The sequence below is a fragment of the Ornithodoros turicata genome, unplaced genomic scaffold (genome assembly GCF_037126465.1).
Source record: "Ornithodoros turicata isolate Travis unplaced genomic scaffold, ASM3712646v1 Chromosome162, whole genome shotgun sequence".
Lineage (NCBI taxonomy): Eukaryota > Metazoa > Arthropoda > Arachnida > Ixodida > Argasidae > Ornithodoros > Ornithodoros turicata.
In genome coordinates this window covers 38,110-55,381 of record NW_026999323.1, presented here as the reverse complement: position 1 = coordinate 55,381, position 17,272 = coordinate 38,110, and the positions used below count along the sequence as shown (strand labels likewise).

General features: G+C 47.8%; 1 protein-coding gene across 1 annotated transcript in view; it reads left to right on the top strand.

Annotated features, from left to right (window-relative positions):
- The first annotated feature begins 290 nt into the window (after nt 1–290).
- Nucleotides 291–17,272, top strand: part of LOC135372714 (uncharacterized) — a 45,201-nt gene continuing 28,219 nt past the window's right edge. Inside the window, exons 1-5 of the mRNA XM_064606208.1 lie at nt 291–537; nt 1,282–1,448; nt 15,174–15,242; nt 15,303–15,463; nt 17,027–17,073. Of these exons, the coding sequence (XP_064462278.1) occupies nt 459–537; nt 1,282–1,448; nt 15,174–15,242; nt 15,303–15,463; nt 17,027–17,073 (523 nt within the window). The 5' untranslated portion in view covers nt 291–458. The remainder of the gene's footprint in view (nt 538–1,281; nt 1,449–15,173; nt 15,243–15,302; nt 15,464–17,026; nt 17,074–17,272) is intronic.

Here is a 17,272-nt window from a genome sequence, read left to right as displayed (position 1 = left end):
TATTGAAACGACCTTGCCTTTCTTCATTTCTTTCTGCATAAAAAAAAATAGATAAATAAAAACAGTTGTCCGTATGTTCTCCATACGTGCGCAGATCACGAGCGCTTTGATGGAAGAATACCCGGAAGCCATAAAATGTAGGCTTAGTTGCTTGAAGAGTGAACTGTTAAGAGCATTCACCCTTAACGAGCAGTTTAACGTGCAGAGAAAAAAAGCCGTTTCCCCTGCGCACGGCATAAGACCTTTCTAATTAGGAAACACGAAGAAAGCATCCGTGCAGTTTGATTACCTGTTTATCTTTTTACAACTGGTCATATTTAATGGCCTAAAATAATCACGACTCGTTCAGAACATGGGGACAAGCGTTCATCGGACGCCATTTTGAGATACGCTGTACCAAATACAAGCCTGCTCTGTGAGCGACGCTCATTTTACGCCATTCAAAATCAACTGAAGTCATGGGGTCCTTCCTGCTGAGGATGTTTTTCTTTCTGATTTGCGACCTGGACCGTGCATTCCAAGGAGTCTCAGCGCTCGGTAGGTGGCCGTTTTATTTAATTATCGCAAAGGTGCCATGTGTGTCTTTCTTTCTCGCGCACCTCTCATCTGTCCTTATGATGCCTGCCTAGCGCAGACTGGCACTACACTCTAAGAAAAAAGGGTAGTTTTTACTCATTTTAGGGAGTAAATGCTTTGACACAAAAAATGGTCCCTTTCGGGAGTAAATGCACGGGAGTAAATGAATGTCACAGAGTTGACACTGCATTTCACGCGCTGTTGTAAGAGTACCATGTACATAATTCGTGTGCACGCACGAATATACTTTGAAGCAAGCCGTCAACCGTGATATATCCAGCGATATAAAACCTTGCGCCATACATAGAGCATAAAATTTGCGAAGAAAGATGCGCTAACTGTTTCTTACAATGTGTGGCCGGGAAATTGCTACGTTGGCTGAGTTATCAAGCCTTATGCGGTTCAAATTGACCAGGGGCACATATTTACGTAGACTGTTGCATTCAGGAGACCATTCGCGAAGTTCAGTGACAGTCCTGGGGAGCAAATATCAGGACTAAATGTCAGGTTAGGGGACTAAAATGGGGAGTAATTGCAGTCCAGGGGAATAGAAGCCGCAATTAGTCCCCGTTTTACTCCTTTTTTTTCCTTAGAGTGTAGGTTGGAAAATGTCTCCGCGTGGCTAGGGCTGAAAACGAAGTTCTCCACGCACGTCGTGACTCCGTATGAGTAGGACCCTCTAATGGCTCTTTCATGCTGTTTCAGACTTTGTTCCCGTTCAAGACACGAATCCCCACAGCACAATGCACCTTTGGCGACCAATTAGCGTCTTCTTCGTTGGTGACGCACGGTTCCGGACGCTACAAGACACAGTCGTAATGCCAGACAACGTCACGGAGTTTTATCTATACTCACAGAGCATGCTAAATATCGTACGTACCAAGAACTGTATGAACGTTTTCCCTTCATATAATACTTCGTTTAATTTATTTTTAAGTGCTTTGTCTAAAAACATGGTAAAGATTCCTACTAATATGATGCAAAAATCACGACATCATGCCCAATGCATTAAAACAACACCTAAAATATCCTGCTGGGAGCAACAAGAGGGCATTGGACACTGCTCCAAACCCTGTCTCATCCCTCAAGACATAACATTCATGTCATTCACGTCACTTCATTCCGGAGTACCCATGCAAAATATATTGGCTGTGGCCTGCACTGCCACCACGTAATCAAATTTACACCACCAAAAAAGAGTACAGGTTCCATATGGCGCCCTGACAAAAGTGTACACAATGCGACACAATTTCTGTAGACGTAGCTGGATGATCATTGACATTACATTTTGCGTGATGAGGCAACGGAAAGCACGACTATAGGCTGTCATGGTTCTCGAATCACGGGCCTCGGAGCACGCAAATGCGTTCGCTTTCTTTTGCATCTGGCTTTCACGTGACGCAGCTTACGAACCCATTAAGTCTGCATCTTTCGCAGCAGTGGCGGCGTATCAGCTGTACACTTGCGTGAACGCTAAGCGCCATACCGCTTTTCAATTTTCATTTCCAATTTCAGTTTATTTTTCCTTAACGGAGGGAGGAGGGGCAAAAACCAAGTGAGGCTCCTCCACCTTTTACGTTGTGCAGCCATTATAGGAATGACATACTGGTATTCTTTTAATACTATGCGTATGAAAGTACTGACGAACAATATATAAAACAACCTTATTAGGATACAACAGCAACAATTCCATAGGTAGTGACAAGTTTGATAAATATTACGTACACACGCACACTCTTAACACTTTCTGCAAAATAAAGACAATAGTACAAGTATTAGTTATATATCGAGAATGATTTAGAAAGTTCCCTTTTGGTGTTCGGAGATGGGTTAATGTTTTGTTCAGTATAATGGTTAAGTAATGAAGATGTGGTGTACCTTAGTGATTGTCTGCCGTAATTTGTCCGTCAAAAGGGATAGCTTTGTATGCCTAAACCTCGTAACTCCAAAAGAGGAGAGGCGACCGTTGAAAAAGTACGGTTACTGTAACGAATGACTGAAAATCACGTATAAGAAAAACAACTGTAATGCATACAAACTGCCAGCTGTATACATACCTAGTGAAATAACTTGCCAACCGGACCCAAGTCCTTTAGATGCAATGAACATCCATCTGCTGCTTGAAGCACACTTGCAAAGACGTGAACACTAAACTGATGATGCATTAGTTTGCAATTCACAGCTGGCTATAAAATCGTATAAGTTCTTCATCAGCGCACAGGGAAAGCCTTTGGAGGAGTGATGGGCCTGTCTTCATTATCTTGTAACATTTAGTCAATGATGTCTTGCACAAAACTTTTCAAAGAGTTTTCATGGATTTTTTCATGTCAACAAGGAGCTCTAATACGCCTTGCTCAAAACAACCTGGAATTCTACAAGATAGTGTATGTCATAAAAGTTGCGCTATGCAAGTAGAATGAGGCCCTTACTTTGAGTTCTTCCCAATAAAATCGCGTCGTACAGGAACGACATTTTGGAAGAAGCATCAGGCTCTAAACACTGGCAGCGATCACAAACGTACATGAATGCACTTGTTCGCCATGACTTATCTGTACTCCAGCGAGGTCATGTCGAAAAAAGTCTCAAAGAGAAAAGTAATATTTCATAACAATAAGAACTTAAAACGCAAGTCATATGGACCTAAGATCATATAAAAAGTAATAGCGGTGGTGTAGTACCGTGTCGGGACCAGTCGTTTTCAAAAATTAGTGAAAGCGTTTGGAAGGTAAATATTGCGTAGGTGTGAAAGAAGTTCATATACTCAATCTGAAAAGGTAAGCATTAGAAAATTCTGTGGACTAGAACTTTTTTGCAGCACCCAACACGGGTGCTGTAAAAAAATTCTAGCCTATGTCTATGTGTTGGAAGCTTGCCATCTTGCAAAAGGTAGGGGCGTAGAATTGCGTTGCACCACCTCACTCTAGTGAGGTTAGTGCAGGTCGTGTTTTACAGATTGGGGGGTCTGCCCCCCCCCCCCCCCCCGTAGGCATGCAGTAGGAGGCGCGGGCATGAGTCCGTCCCGCCGTATATATTAGAACGTCCAGAGTAAAGATGTAGGATAGCGTTCAGGAAAGGAACGACAAAATTTAATCTCTACACGTTTTGCGAATTATGCGAGGATCATTTCTGTTTAATTTCGTTCCTAATTAGTTTCCATTTTACGTAAAAGCGTTGGATTTCTGCTTTCAGTGCTTTTTCTTTAAAGAAAGACAGTGATCTTCCAAATGATAAGTCCAAATGGCGGTTCCACCGCACTGCTCAGATACTGCAACGCAGCTGTTACTGCAGGAATTAACCCAATAGTAGCCGGGTTTGAAGGTGCCGCCAGATGAATGCCGCAATGACATGAGAACAACCAGACAAGCCTGTCGCCGTTGTCATGTCGAACTCGAAAGTGATAAACCAAAAGGTGTCACACACTTTTATTTCCGAAACATAAAGACGATGACGATGAGATGATATGTGATGTAATGACGGTGTGGATTATACTAATGCTGGCCAGACTCGCAGAGAGCTAGACCCCACAAAGAACATATTCGTTTTCATTGTCTTACGTTGGTCTCCATAACCTTTATCGGTCACTGTCCACTGCATTCCTCCCTTCAAGATGGGTCGTACCGCGACGGACGTTTGCGATTTCCCTTTAGGGTAGCGCGGTGGCTCTGGAACATCATGCTCTTGGGCCGGCTTGTCTGACGTCGCCGTCGTGGTGTCCGTTCCTAGCCGGGGCAAGGGTTTAATGGAGCCGTGCTGATGTCTTTCAGATGATAAGCATGTACTCTGCAATGCCTGCCATCTGTTAGCGAGCTTCGTACATGGTTCTGTCAATCTTTGCGGTAACTGTTCCCCTAGTCCAGTGGCGTTTCTCCGACGGTTCGGAAGTCCACGGAGCATCTCAAACACTGAGATACAGAAAGTTTACGTTTCGCGATCTCCAAGCATTCAACGCATTCAGGTGACCACTTCCAGCGGGTATCTTTCCGGAGAAGCCCTTGAGACGGAGTACAGATATCTGCGATCCCAGTTATGTACCTAATATAGTTCTGAATCACGCCCGACAATGGTCGCATTTCTGAGACGTTAATGGCTTCCAGCAAATCCAGTATGGCACAAATCTTTTTCAGTGACGCCGGAAAACACTCCTCCGAGACGGTCGGTCCCGCGTACTGGACCTCGGTCTCGAAAAACGCACACTTTTCTTTCTTCACTGTGGAGCCACAGTCATTGAGGTGCTGGAAAACTTTCTCCAGGTTGGACGGATGATATTCAAACGTAGTGCAGGTGAAGATGATGCCGTCCAAATAAAATGCTACGTAGTCCAACCCACCAGTCACTTGCATCATTACCCTTTGAAAAATAGCGGGTGTCGACGCTATACCACAAGGATCATCCTATGGATCTGGAATAACCTTTGCGCGTGTCGATGAAGCCCACCTTCTTTGCATCATCGACCGGCTCCATCAGCAGGTTAGCATGGGAGAGATGAAGCTTTGAGAAACTAAAGCCTCCATTTAGTTTAACCAGCTCCCGTGGCATAGCGGACGGGATGATCACTTTCCACGCCGAGACTGGCAGGTGACACGCGTTCGAACCCTGTCACCAGCTGTGCTGTGTCAGGTTTTCCCTTCGTTTTCTGTAGACTTTCCAGACGAATGTCCACACAATTGCTCTAACCCGCCCGGTCAGCGCGTGCCCGCACTAACCATTCTGCAGCTCCTGCGCTTTTTGAACAAGACGCCAAGCCCGGTCCCTCTTGTTCCTCTTCGCGTATGGACGCGGACATCAACTGCTAGCTCTGCACCGCTCCGCACCTGAGAGGGAGAGTGATGTGGCGACTCGTAGACGACGTTCAAGACGAGCCTATGCTGGCGCGGCTGCCAGTCAGTTCTACCGGCACCGTCCTATCGTGAGGCCACGACCATCTGCACGCTGGGATATTTCATTGGAGGAAGGAACGACGAGACAACCTTTATTGACAAAGATGAGAGGAGAAGTGACTCAGGTTTATTCGCGCCGTGTGCGATGGCACTAGGGCCGCCACAGGTGCTTCCCCTCCCCCTTCTAGCGAGCAAACGAAGCGATGGAGCGGATGGTTTCCAAGACTGGTGCCCAGCGGAGTTGAGGGCGCAGCTTGGCAGGTGCAGAATCTGGAGAGGGAATCAACAATGAAAATGGGTTGAAGCGGGAAGTATGGAAGACTCCATTTAGGTGGGCTTCAGCAGATCCATGGAAATCTTGTCGCGTTTGCCGTCGTTGACGAGGGTGGAAAATTTAGGTGTGCGACCACGACGGGGTAAGGGCTGTTGTAGGGTGACTGGAGCAACTTGCGTACGCCATCGACACGTACGAAAACGTGCGTGCAGGTACGGAGGTCTTGATGGCCGAACGGAGTAGCCGTAGAGCCATGGCTGGAAGGCACGGGCACTATGGTGGCGAAGATGGTTCTAAGACGGCTGATGTAGTCGGTGGCATCCGGTACACCTCAGGTCTTGCTGGGGGATATAAAGTGGCCGGGAAGCCGAAGCGTAATCCCGTACACGGGTTCGGATGACGTGCACCCCAGGTCGTGCTTGCAAGCGGACTGGAGGCCAAGAAGAACAACTGGGAGGGAACCTGGTGGTGGGACGGTGGGACCTCTCCATCAAATCATTTGCTGCCGGGTGGTAGGCAGTCGTGCGGATGCGGTGCGTACCCACGAGAGTCGTCAGAGCAGCGAAAAGCGCTGACTCAAATTGCTGTCCACGGTGAGTCCTCACGGTGGACGGAGCTCCAAAACGGGCAGTCCACGTGCTCATGATGGCTGCGGAAACGGTTTTCGCGGTTATATCTGGGATGGCCGTTGCATCGGGTCATCGGGTGAAATGATCGATGACCGAGAGTATGCGCTCGTTCGCAGGTATGACTGTCCAATGTAAGCACAGCATAGCACAACACCTCAGCTGCCTAGTGGATAGCTACGAAGCGACGGTCCCCAGAATCGAATCCCCGAGATGAAAAAAAAAAAGTTTCTTCACGGGTGACGTCATTGGGCGTAGAGACGCCCTCCATTAAGCACAGTTCCTTGGAATTGACCACCTCCCGTGGCTCAGTGGTTAGCGTGCTGGCCATGTCACGTCGAGACTGGGAGGTACCCGGGTTCGAATCTCGGTGCCGGCTGTGCTGGCAGGGGTTGTTCTTGCGTTTCCCTCAGAGGTTTTCGGACATATGTCTGCACAGTTCCCTTACAAGTCGGCCCAGGACGCACATTCCCCCAGAGCGTCAGTTGCGACGTTGCCCACATCTGTGATACCAACAGCGGCGAGCCCTTCAACCACCGTCATCATCACCACAGTTCCAAGCGCGCGCGTAGCGTTGTCTGACGTCAGAGCTGACGCGCATGTGATGTTAGAGATCGCTCCCAGGTAGTGTTTTCTATACCACTATCGGCGTCTTCAACGTTATCTCCAAGAACACGTAGTTGCTCACGTAGTTGCTCACACGTTGCATGCATTGAGAGTTGCATTTCCCCTGGTGTTTCCACTTGGGTGGGTTATGTTATTATTACTCGCTCCCAACAATCGCTGGCGTCTTTCGCTGACGGCTGGCGCCGTCGTCTGGTTAATAACATACGAAGTCCAACCGCTGGGAAGCGTCTAAGCAATAGTGTTGAATGCCTCCTGACTTTCCGGTGCCACTCACGGCGTGCGTCTGCAATAATGGTGGATCTCCCTCAATTGGTTCCATAGACCTTGCGTTTTTCAATGAAGTGATACTTTCAACCTCCAGGTTGGGTAGTTCCAGCTTCTCGATCTCGATGTGGCCGCTCCTGGAGAAGTATGAATAATCTCTTGTAGACCGCAAGTTACCTTTTAATAATAGGGGGTTTTCATACGTCGGCGCCATCTGGTTTAAGGCGAGCCAACTACGCTCTGGCCGCGCGCGTCCGCCATATTTTGGGCAAGGATGGAAGCGTTGCCCGCGCGCGGACAGTATGGCTCTGCTTGAACCACGCGTCTGGGGTGATCTTTTGGTCACTTGGTCTGCTTCCTCATCGAAGTTCTTTTCATGAGTGGATCGTTAGTCTGCATTTATAATCTCAGTCTATTGTTGCGTGCCCTTCTGCAGCCAGCGTGGCGCGAGAAACGCCGAAGGAAACAAGGCGCGTGCGTAAACTATTTGGCGGTTAGAGTTCACATGATACATGGCTTTCCAAGTAACTATCGTCGGAAGCGTTCTGTTGCCATTCTAGATGTACGAACACTAAATACCTCGGAGGCGAAAGCGTTGAATATATAATAGGAAGCATCGGCGAAAGCATGCAACACGGTAAGGTCCCACATTCAAAATACACGACTGGTCTTGAAATGTGCATAGGAAATACAATACAGCATGCAAGATATGGTGTTCTGTATCTGAAAGTCGGCAAGGCGACACGGATGCAAGTAGAATCCGCATATGACACGCATAATAACTGTTCTCGCTAGCGCGGCCAGTGGTGCCAGATGCACTATATGTTCACAAAAGGCGTCCACACGTCTTTGGGAAAGCCCAACAGGGGGCCTATTCCGATTTATGTCGGTACCGCGAACGTGTCATTCGCGAGCGAGAACACGTGGTATGTGACGCAACGCAACGCTATCGAAGAAAATTTGGTATCACCTGCGCTCCAAACGCATCGCCCGTAAGCAACGGTGTCGCTCACGGGAACGACAGCCTCCACCCTGTCGATATGGCGGATGATACTGTCGTTAAGCGAAGCGAGAGCTGTCAAGACTGCCGCAAGCTACTTCGCGTGGCTCATATATAAACATAATCGCGGATGGCGCCGGTGTTTAGGTCGGGCGACAACGGGTTTGTATAAGATGAAATGTCTTTATTGAAACCACTTTGCCACCGATACAAGTCACCACTATCATACTTATCAAACAATACACAAAAGTCTGCCTAAAGCTTCCATTTCTCCACTTGTTAACTGCCCTGACAGCACCCTCTCTGGGAATTCAATATCGCGACTGATTCTGCCCACTGATTCTAATTACGTGTAGGTCGTCAGCAAAATGTCCGTGAGTAAACTGCGGTGCTCTATCACGAACAGCAACACAATTTCATATCATTCGTGCATTGAGCGAGAAGCGCGGGACTTCCCCATCGTCAAGGCGTCGTCGTCTGCTTCCAAAATAAGGCTGTGAAATCGTTCGTTGGGGAGCTTCGCTCAAAGACAGGGACTCAAGCATTCCATCGCAGCATCATTTATTTGCGACCATGTCTCACGGTACCCGAACCAAGAATGACAAAAGTAAACACCAAAAAAACAGTTCACGTGCTCCCCGCACGATCGTTGTCTTCTTCCCTTTGTAACACGTTTACAACTTCAGCCCAAAAATGTTACACGCAAAAAATGTTCTAACACACTCCCCCCCAAAATGGGCTAGCGCGCATTTTTAACCGTTGGCCAGTTCTAGCGGGTACAGCAGTTGCACCGGTCTTCTTCGCAAAGTCCCATCAGGTAGGCGTACGGTGCAAGCCCTGACTTTCTCATCGTTGTCGATGAATGGTGTTAGGTCCCTTAATGGCGAGTTGCTCGGAAGTTTGGAGCCCTTTTCGATACAGCTCAGTTCGTGCTGAAAGGTCATCCGTTGAACTGTCGTTATCCAATGGACTTCGGCCTTTTCGATCTCTTCTGTTGACAGTACTCCACTCCTCCTGACATGCGATTTCAGGTTATGAATATAGCGCAGGACCCATGCTGTTGTCCTATGAAGCTTGAGTACGGAACTGTACTTGTTGATGTCAAGTAAAACCGGTACTGTGGATGTTGAAGTAGCTGTGGTTAACACCTGGGATTTCATTTCTTCAAGTTCTTCGGACGCAAACCGTGTCGTTGGGGGCCTTCCTGGCCACGAGCTCTCGTCGCTGACGATCCACGGTGGTCCCTTCCACCACAACTGACTCTCGATCAGTCGTTGAGCTGATATTCCTCTTGTCATTAAGTCAGCGGGATTCTCTTTGCTCGGACAGTAGTGCCAAGGATGCGAATCGCTGTTCTTTTGAATTTCGGTCACTCGGTTCCTTACGAATGGTTTCCATCTTGCTGCATCGCCCTGGATCCAATGGAGTGTGATCATACTGTCGGTCCAGAAATGCACGCCGCTAACGTCAAGCTTGAGGTTTCCGCCGATGTACTGAAATAGGCGTGATGCCACGAGGCTCGCCATCAACTCTAGACGGGGCAGCGTCAGTTGTTTTAGTGGAGCGATTCTTGACTTCGCCAGAACCAGTGTCGTCGTCGTCCTTCCTGTTAAGTCCCTTACGCACAGGTACACTACCGCGCCGTAGGCTGCGGTGCTTGCATCCGCAAAGACGTGCAGCACTCTGCTGTCGGCGACGTCACTTAAGCCATACTCGTAAAATCGCGGTACTTGTATCCGCGATAAATGTCCTAGGTCGTCGCACCAGTCAGCCCATTGGTGTCTGATGTCATCTGGTAGAATTTCATCCCATCCAAGTTTAAGTCGCCAAGTGCGTTGAAGTTTAGCGGTTACGAGAAATGGCGAAATCAATCCCATTGGATCATACAGCCTTGCTGCTGTCTGTAGTACGAAACGTTTCGTATCTTTACGTTGCTCGGAGATCTGCCTGACACTGTCCACTGCGAATGTCAGGTTGTCCGTCGCGGGATTCCAAGATAATCCAAGAACTTTCAGTACACCCGCCACTTGACCCTGTGGCATCGCTGCTGTTGCTTCCTCCTCAAACAAGTTCCTCATGGTCGGACTATTGGACGCCCATTTGTGCAACTTCATAGAAGCAGTTTGGAATATGCTCTTCGCCTCACGGTAAAGTTTCTCGGCACTTCCTTCATCTGCTGCTCCAACCAGAAGGTCGTCAACGTACAGTGACTCGCTGAGCAACGTACACGTGACGGGGTATTCGTCTTTCAGGCTCCGCAGGTGGTGTTGTAATGTAGCTGCCAGTAGAAAGGGGCTCGACGTGGTTCCAAAAGGGACCCTGGTCATTCTGTACGTTTCGATGTCTGGCAAAGGTTGATCGTGTGTCGGAGCTTCCTTCAGCCACAGAAAACGTAGTGCATCTCTGTCAGCGTCGGTGACGCCAATCTGTAAGAAGGCCTTCTCGATGTCAGCGACCATAGCCACCCGATATTTCCTGAAGTTCAGCAGTAATGCCACTAGGTCACAGTTCAAGTTGGGGCCACTTTCCAAATTGTCGTTCAGTGACTTCGCCTTGGCATCGTGTGACGAGGCATCAAATACGACCCGCAGCTTTGTCGTGCTGGCGCCTTCTCTGATTACCGCCTGATGGGGCATGTAGTACGTCCTCCCCTGCGATGATTGATGTGGGCTTGCCACCTCCGCAATACCGCTGCGTAGCTGCTGCCGTATGACGTTGTCATACTCGCTCATGAGCTGTGGGTCACGTGTAAGCTTCCTCAGGAGTTGATGAAGTCGCTTTCGGGCGACGGCCTCGTTGCTCTCCAGATCCACTTCCGTTTTCCACGGTAGGCATACTTGATAGCCATCTTCGACCTTCACCACAGTCTCCATGAACGACGTTACAACGTCGTTATCCCTCGTATCATCGTTTTCTGTCTCACGTATTCCCAGGCTGTCCAAATCCCACAACTTTGTCACGAGCTCTTCCAGTGGCCGCTCTTGCGTCACCGTCCGCAGCACTACCGTCTTGTTACAGTGTACAACATTTCCGCCTGTCGGGATGGGACCCTGAACACACCAGCCGAAGGACGTTTCGATGGCCCTCAGTCCCTTGCCGAGGTCTTCCACCTTCCCGCTGACGACTTCCCAATAATAGTCGGATCCTATGAGCACTGCGATCTCTTTGGAATCGGTCTGAATAACATCAGCTGGCTCCAGATTCTTGTCGTTCAGCTTGCTTTGTATATCTTTGTCAATCATCGGAAGAATCTGCTCGCAAATGCTGTCGGTTTCCAATGCTTCAATCTCGAAGCTCTTTTCTCCATTACGACTGCTCATTGACAATCGTACTCTCCTGAAGCTCCGTTCTGTGAGGTGGCCTCCAAACACTTCAACCGTAAGCTCCTCGGTCTCCAAATACTTGCACCCCAGTTTCTTCGCCATCCTCCTTGATATGAAGGACCGCTGGCTCCCGCCATCAAACATGATTCTGGCAAGTGTCGTAGAGATTTCTCCTGACAGCATAGCCGTCGCAGTCTGAAGGAGAACTGTAGCCCTCCTTGAATTGTCAGCAGCTGAATGTAGGCTAACGGACGTCGTTGGCGTTGCGACAGAGTCCTGATCCCCGTCAATTTCTTTCGATCCTTTTTTCGACGCGTAGCTTGGATCGCACATTGAAGCTGCATGTCGGCCTGTGCATTTCCTGCAACGCAACCTGCTTTTGCACTCCCTGGATTGATGATTAAGTTTAGTGCATCGGTAGCACCTCCGCTCAGCTCTGAGAATCTCCTTTTTCTTCGTTAACGGAATGTCAGAATCACAATTCTCCGTCTCATGCTGTTGTGACGAACAGAATGTGCAGCGTGTCTTCCCAGCCAAGTGCTGCAGTGCGGCTACTGAAGCTGTTGGCTGGCGTTTGCGGTCGTGAGAAGTCTTGTACTGTCCCTTGTCGTCGGTTTTTTGGGTAGATGTTGCCTGCTCCCGGCTTTCTACTTCAATTCTAACCAGTTGAAGTAGGTCTGACACCTTCTTCCGGTATTGCCTCACAGCAGGGTCAGAAATTCTTGCCGTTCCGGCGCTGTCTCCAGCTTGAATATCAGATGGAACTCCCACCGGGATGGATGCCATTGCCGATTTTCTGTGATATTGCAGCACAATGTCTCTCGGTAACGAGCGTAGCAGTACAGGGTACAGCAGTGAACAGTAAGAGTCTTCACTCACACCTAGGACATTCAGTCCGCGAATGTGGGCTTGGAGTCTGTCATAGAGCTTACGAAGCTCGCGTACGTCTTCGGACAATCGTACGGGACGAATATTCAAAAGTGCTTCCATGTGATCCTGAATGATGGCAGTTTCCGTCCCATAACGTTGCTGCAACAACTCTACTGCGTCCTTGTAGCATTCTGCTGACAAGTGCAGACCTGCTATAGCAGCTGCTGCCTCGCCGACTAATACCGACTTTAGGTAACTGAACTTGTCACTCTGGGTCAGATCTTCGTTCTGATGGATCAGCCGTTGAAATTGTTCCCAAAAGGCCTGCCAATTTCGCTGCTTGCCGTCGAACTTCAATAACTCCAATTTAGGGAGTTTCACCTTGACTGCCGTCGATCTCGTCGTAGAAGTGGTCTGTATTCCAGTTTGTACAGATCCATTCTTCTTGCATTTCAGTCTGGCGATGCAGGTAATCACACGGTCGTTGTATTCATATGTGCGCGTAAAATCCTCTTCGCTCTGTTCGATCTCGCTGTGTTCGATTTCAGCGTCTACGTCGTTAAGTTGCTGGTGACACGCTTGAAGCCGTTCGATCAACACATCGAGAGCGTCCAATGTGGCTTCTCCAGTCCCGCTCAGTAGACTGTTGGCTTCGGTGATGATTCGGGTCACTTGGGACCGGAGCACCTGACGTTTCTTCGGTAGATGAGACATGGCGTCCGCCGTGTTCGATTCCGTTGATTCGCTGCGTCGTTACCGTTTCAGCAGTGTTCGTCGATCAGAGTCCTTCAATACCTTCAGTCCTCGAAGATCCCGGGTTTCGGCACCAAAAGTTATGTGAAATCGTTCGTTGGGGAGCTTCGCTCAAAGACAGGGACTCAAGCATTCCATCGCAGCATCATTTATTTGCGACCATGTCTCACGGTACCCGAACCAAGAATGACAAAAGTAAACACCAAAAAAACAGTTCACGTGCTCCCCGCACGATCGTTGTCTTCTTCCCTTTGTAACACGTTTACAACTTCAGCCCAAAAATGTTACACGCAAAAAATGTTCTAACAAAGGCATTCTGCGTGACTCTCCTTCTGCTACACTATTGGCTCAGAGTGCCGCCTCTCGTTCCCAGACGTCTTAACCTCTAACGACAGTCAACAAACCAAGCGCACTGTCGTTAAAAGCTACATGGGAATGCCGAAAGTAGCAGGTGTCGTTCCCGGTGCTCGTTATCGCCTTCTACCGATACTCCTCTATCGACACCGTCGCTGGCGCTTGATAGCGGCTCGGAATAGGGCCCCTGGTATGTTTGTTAAGTCTCTCGAGCACTGAATATACTCGCTCGCCATCGCGCGTTCGCTTACCATACACGGCACCACATGTACGACGTGCCAATGATATGACTGAATGTCGTCGGCCAGAAGGTGGCCAGACTGACTTTTCAAGAGGGTCTATTCTGGGGGGAGGGGTCCGTATGCTTCTTACAACTCGGACCCTTCTATGCCCACAACCAATATAGGAATGTAAGAGAATAATCCAGACAGCGCTGTGCGCTCTTCGCTGGCTGCTTCCCAAGTGAACGAACGAAAAGCATCGAGGGCGTTGCTGCAGCCAGCCGTTTATTTAAGAAACCGAAACGATTGGGTAAATGAAGATGATGAGTGTGATGCCAGAAGAACGTATGGCAAACATATCAATACAGTCAACCCTCGATTTATGAACCTTCGATTTATGAATTCCCTCGTTTTATGAACACGAGCACGGGGAACCAAACTTTTTCCATTCATTTTTGCCTCGTTTTATGAACCTCGATATTCGAATAATGAACGGAATTTCTGGGAACCAACTAGGGGTTGCCCAGCGTTCTTGCCCTCAATTTATGAACGGATCGTTCTGAGGTCAACAGAAACCTTCAAAGGGATAATTCCGTGGTCTTATGAATGACGCCTGAACGGACAAAACGTTTTCCAGGTATTGCACCCTCGGTTCTTAACCCCTCGAAATCCGAACAACAAACGGGTTTTCGGGGGTCGCCCAAGGTGCGACCAAGTGTTCTTGACCTCAGTTGATGAATAAGGTGATCGCTGTCACCTGGAGATTAATAAACGGAGGTTAAAAATCCCGGAGGAAATCCGAGACCAGTCCAGTGCGAATGTGGTGACATGTCTTGTTTCCAAGATTGACACAGCGGAAGGCATGATCCAAAGCAAAATTAAACAATTTAGTATTGCATAATAAACAGAGTGTGAATGCGCTAACGTCTGTTCTTTGTGAGATTGATACAGCAGAAGGCATGGTCAAAAGCAAAATTACACAATATATGGCATTATAAACACGATCCCAACTCGGAAATACTGTTCCATTTGCTCGATAGTACTCAGTTAACTGAATTTTCGATTTATGAATCCCTCGATTTATGAACGATTTTTCGGGGAACCGAGGGTGTTCATAAATCGAGGGTTGACTGTATACCATGTGGTAGGGTAATAGGTACATTCTGCTCCAGAAATTGCATGAAATTACAGCAGAGTGTGATAACACGGTGATAAGAGCTGTGCGTGAAGACGCTGTTTAATCACACGGTATGTGGACCAATGTCGTAGAAAAAACGTGAAGAAAGGAAGGAAAAACGTTCCGCGAAGACGTGGCCACGGTTCTTAGACATTGCTCTGTCCGTGCGCTGAATGAATGAGACAAGAGTACTTATTGTACTGTAACTGCGTTATTTCGCTTCGGTTTCAGCTCGCTTTCATGTATCGACAAGAGTTCCCAAGGTGTGACATAAAGTTGAAAAGCAGCGGAACATATGCGGTACGTGTACTTTTTCCCCGTGTATTTTTAATTCAATACATATTTCATCGCGGATTTTAGATGAACGACAAGGAAGCAGCCATGTATATACCTCAGAAAACAAATTTTTTCAAAGAACCTGACGATGACATCGTCGCCTCCGATGACCTAGGTAGCTTGCAAGACTTCGTTGAGCAGATCACTGCCGCGAGTTCTGCTGACATTGTTGTTGCGCTGATTCGGTGAGTTATTTTTGCTTTTACCTTTCGTGTGTAGCGGTATTTTGTCGACTAGCAGAAAACGATCAGTATCAATAGAGCTATTCTGTTTCGCGCCCGACGAGGAAGCGAGCAATGTTGTTCGTCCCCTGTCGTCGTTCTCCTGATGGTGATGGCCATGTGATAAAGAAGAAAATGTGTGTGTGTGTGCGGGGACATACCTTTAAGCCAGGTTTATTTAATATGGATAAACCAGAACCTAAACCAGAAGACCAGGCCACGCATTACTGTCCAGGGTTTATTTCAGGCACTTACATTTTAACGAGTTTTCAGGGAGCAGCCCTCTAGTGAGCCCTCTTCGAGCACAGTGGCCACCTGCTCTCAACATGTCAGTGTCTTGATTTCGATGAAACCGCCGAACGATAACAAATGGACGACCCAAAATTTCACGATGGTCCATGCTGGAAGAGCTTAGAGGATTTACTGAACTGGATGAGTTCTTCTAGACGATGAGGGCATCGTAAACTGGATGATTCATCGTCAGAGCCGCTGAGCTAGAAATAATGGAAGCCTTGAGAACAAGCATAGAATCACGTTGGAACACGAATGAACCCACGAACATGTTTCTATCAAGTGTTTTGTTGATTACACGCCAATAAAACATGGAACACAGGAGGAAGCCGTGTCGGCCTTGAAGTCTTGAAATATGAGGCGCTATCAATCAAGCTATCCCTGCGCTATGTTGGGTGGCAAATGGATTGCATAGAATTGGAATTGATACCTCTCGTAGAATACCAGGACCAATCTGAAGAACTAGTAGATTTCTGATGTAAATCTGATGAACGCCATCTAGGGAGCGTAAGAGACGTAGAAGTTGTATGTTTTCGTCGTTGCACCGGCAGAACCACCCGCTGGGGCACATTCTGTCGTCGGTATGATTTTTAAACAAATCTCCATGAATAGTGAAACTGTGGGCAGATTTAGGGAATATAGACGAACAGACGGCGAGATTTGTCTGAGTGGACTTGGGCAGCTAAACGTGAACAAAGGCACCTAGACATAACGCAGCAACAACAACGGTTATGATGGTTTCTGAGAATGGTGTGTATGCGGCAGCTATGTGTGGCTCTGAAAGCAATATTGGTTCCTCATGGATGAGAGCGTTGCACCGGTGAGAAAATTAGGTTAGTACATTTGAGCTCATTCACTGTAAGCAAAGGCAGCATATCCCTCAGTCTGGGCAACCAAATACAGGGACACACACAAAGTGGAGGATCTCCGGCCTCTTTCATTCAGCTGTTTTGTGCGTCGGGTTCTCGTTCCCCAGCATCAGGGAAATGCTTGTGGTGCTCATCAAATCTAACATTGCATACGCACGACACAAAAGCTTTCGTTGGAAAGAAACTTTTCCTAATGACATTTTTTGATGTCTTCTTAGTATGTCAAGCGTTTCGTCACTTTGTTTCCCCTTTCTTTGTTAATACATCGCACACTAAGTTCACCACAGTTATGCAAGCATTACATGCGTATATCATAAAGCTGTACCTCAGAAATGTGACAATTCTAATGAAATTTAATTTCTTGCAGGCATACGGTTTATGATTTTCAAGATGCTGAAGGTTTCCACAATGCGTGTAAGAACAGCATGCACGTTTCTATTCCGATCATAAGTATACCGACCTAGAAGCACATAGTACATCCCTCGACTTTCCACCATATGTGATAATCAGAGTATTTTATGCTAGCTAAATGTCACAAAATGTGAAAATATCGGTGTTGCTCGAAGCTTTGTTTGAGAAATCGTAGAAATCGTAAAGCTAGCGGCAAAATTGG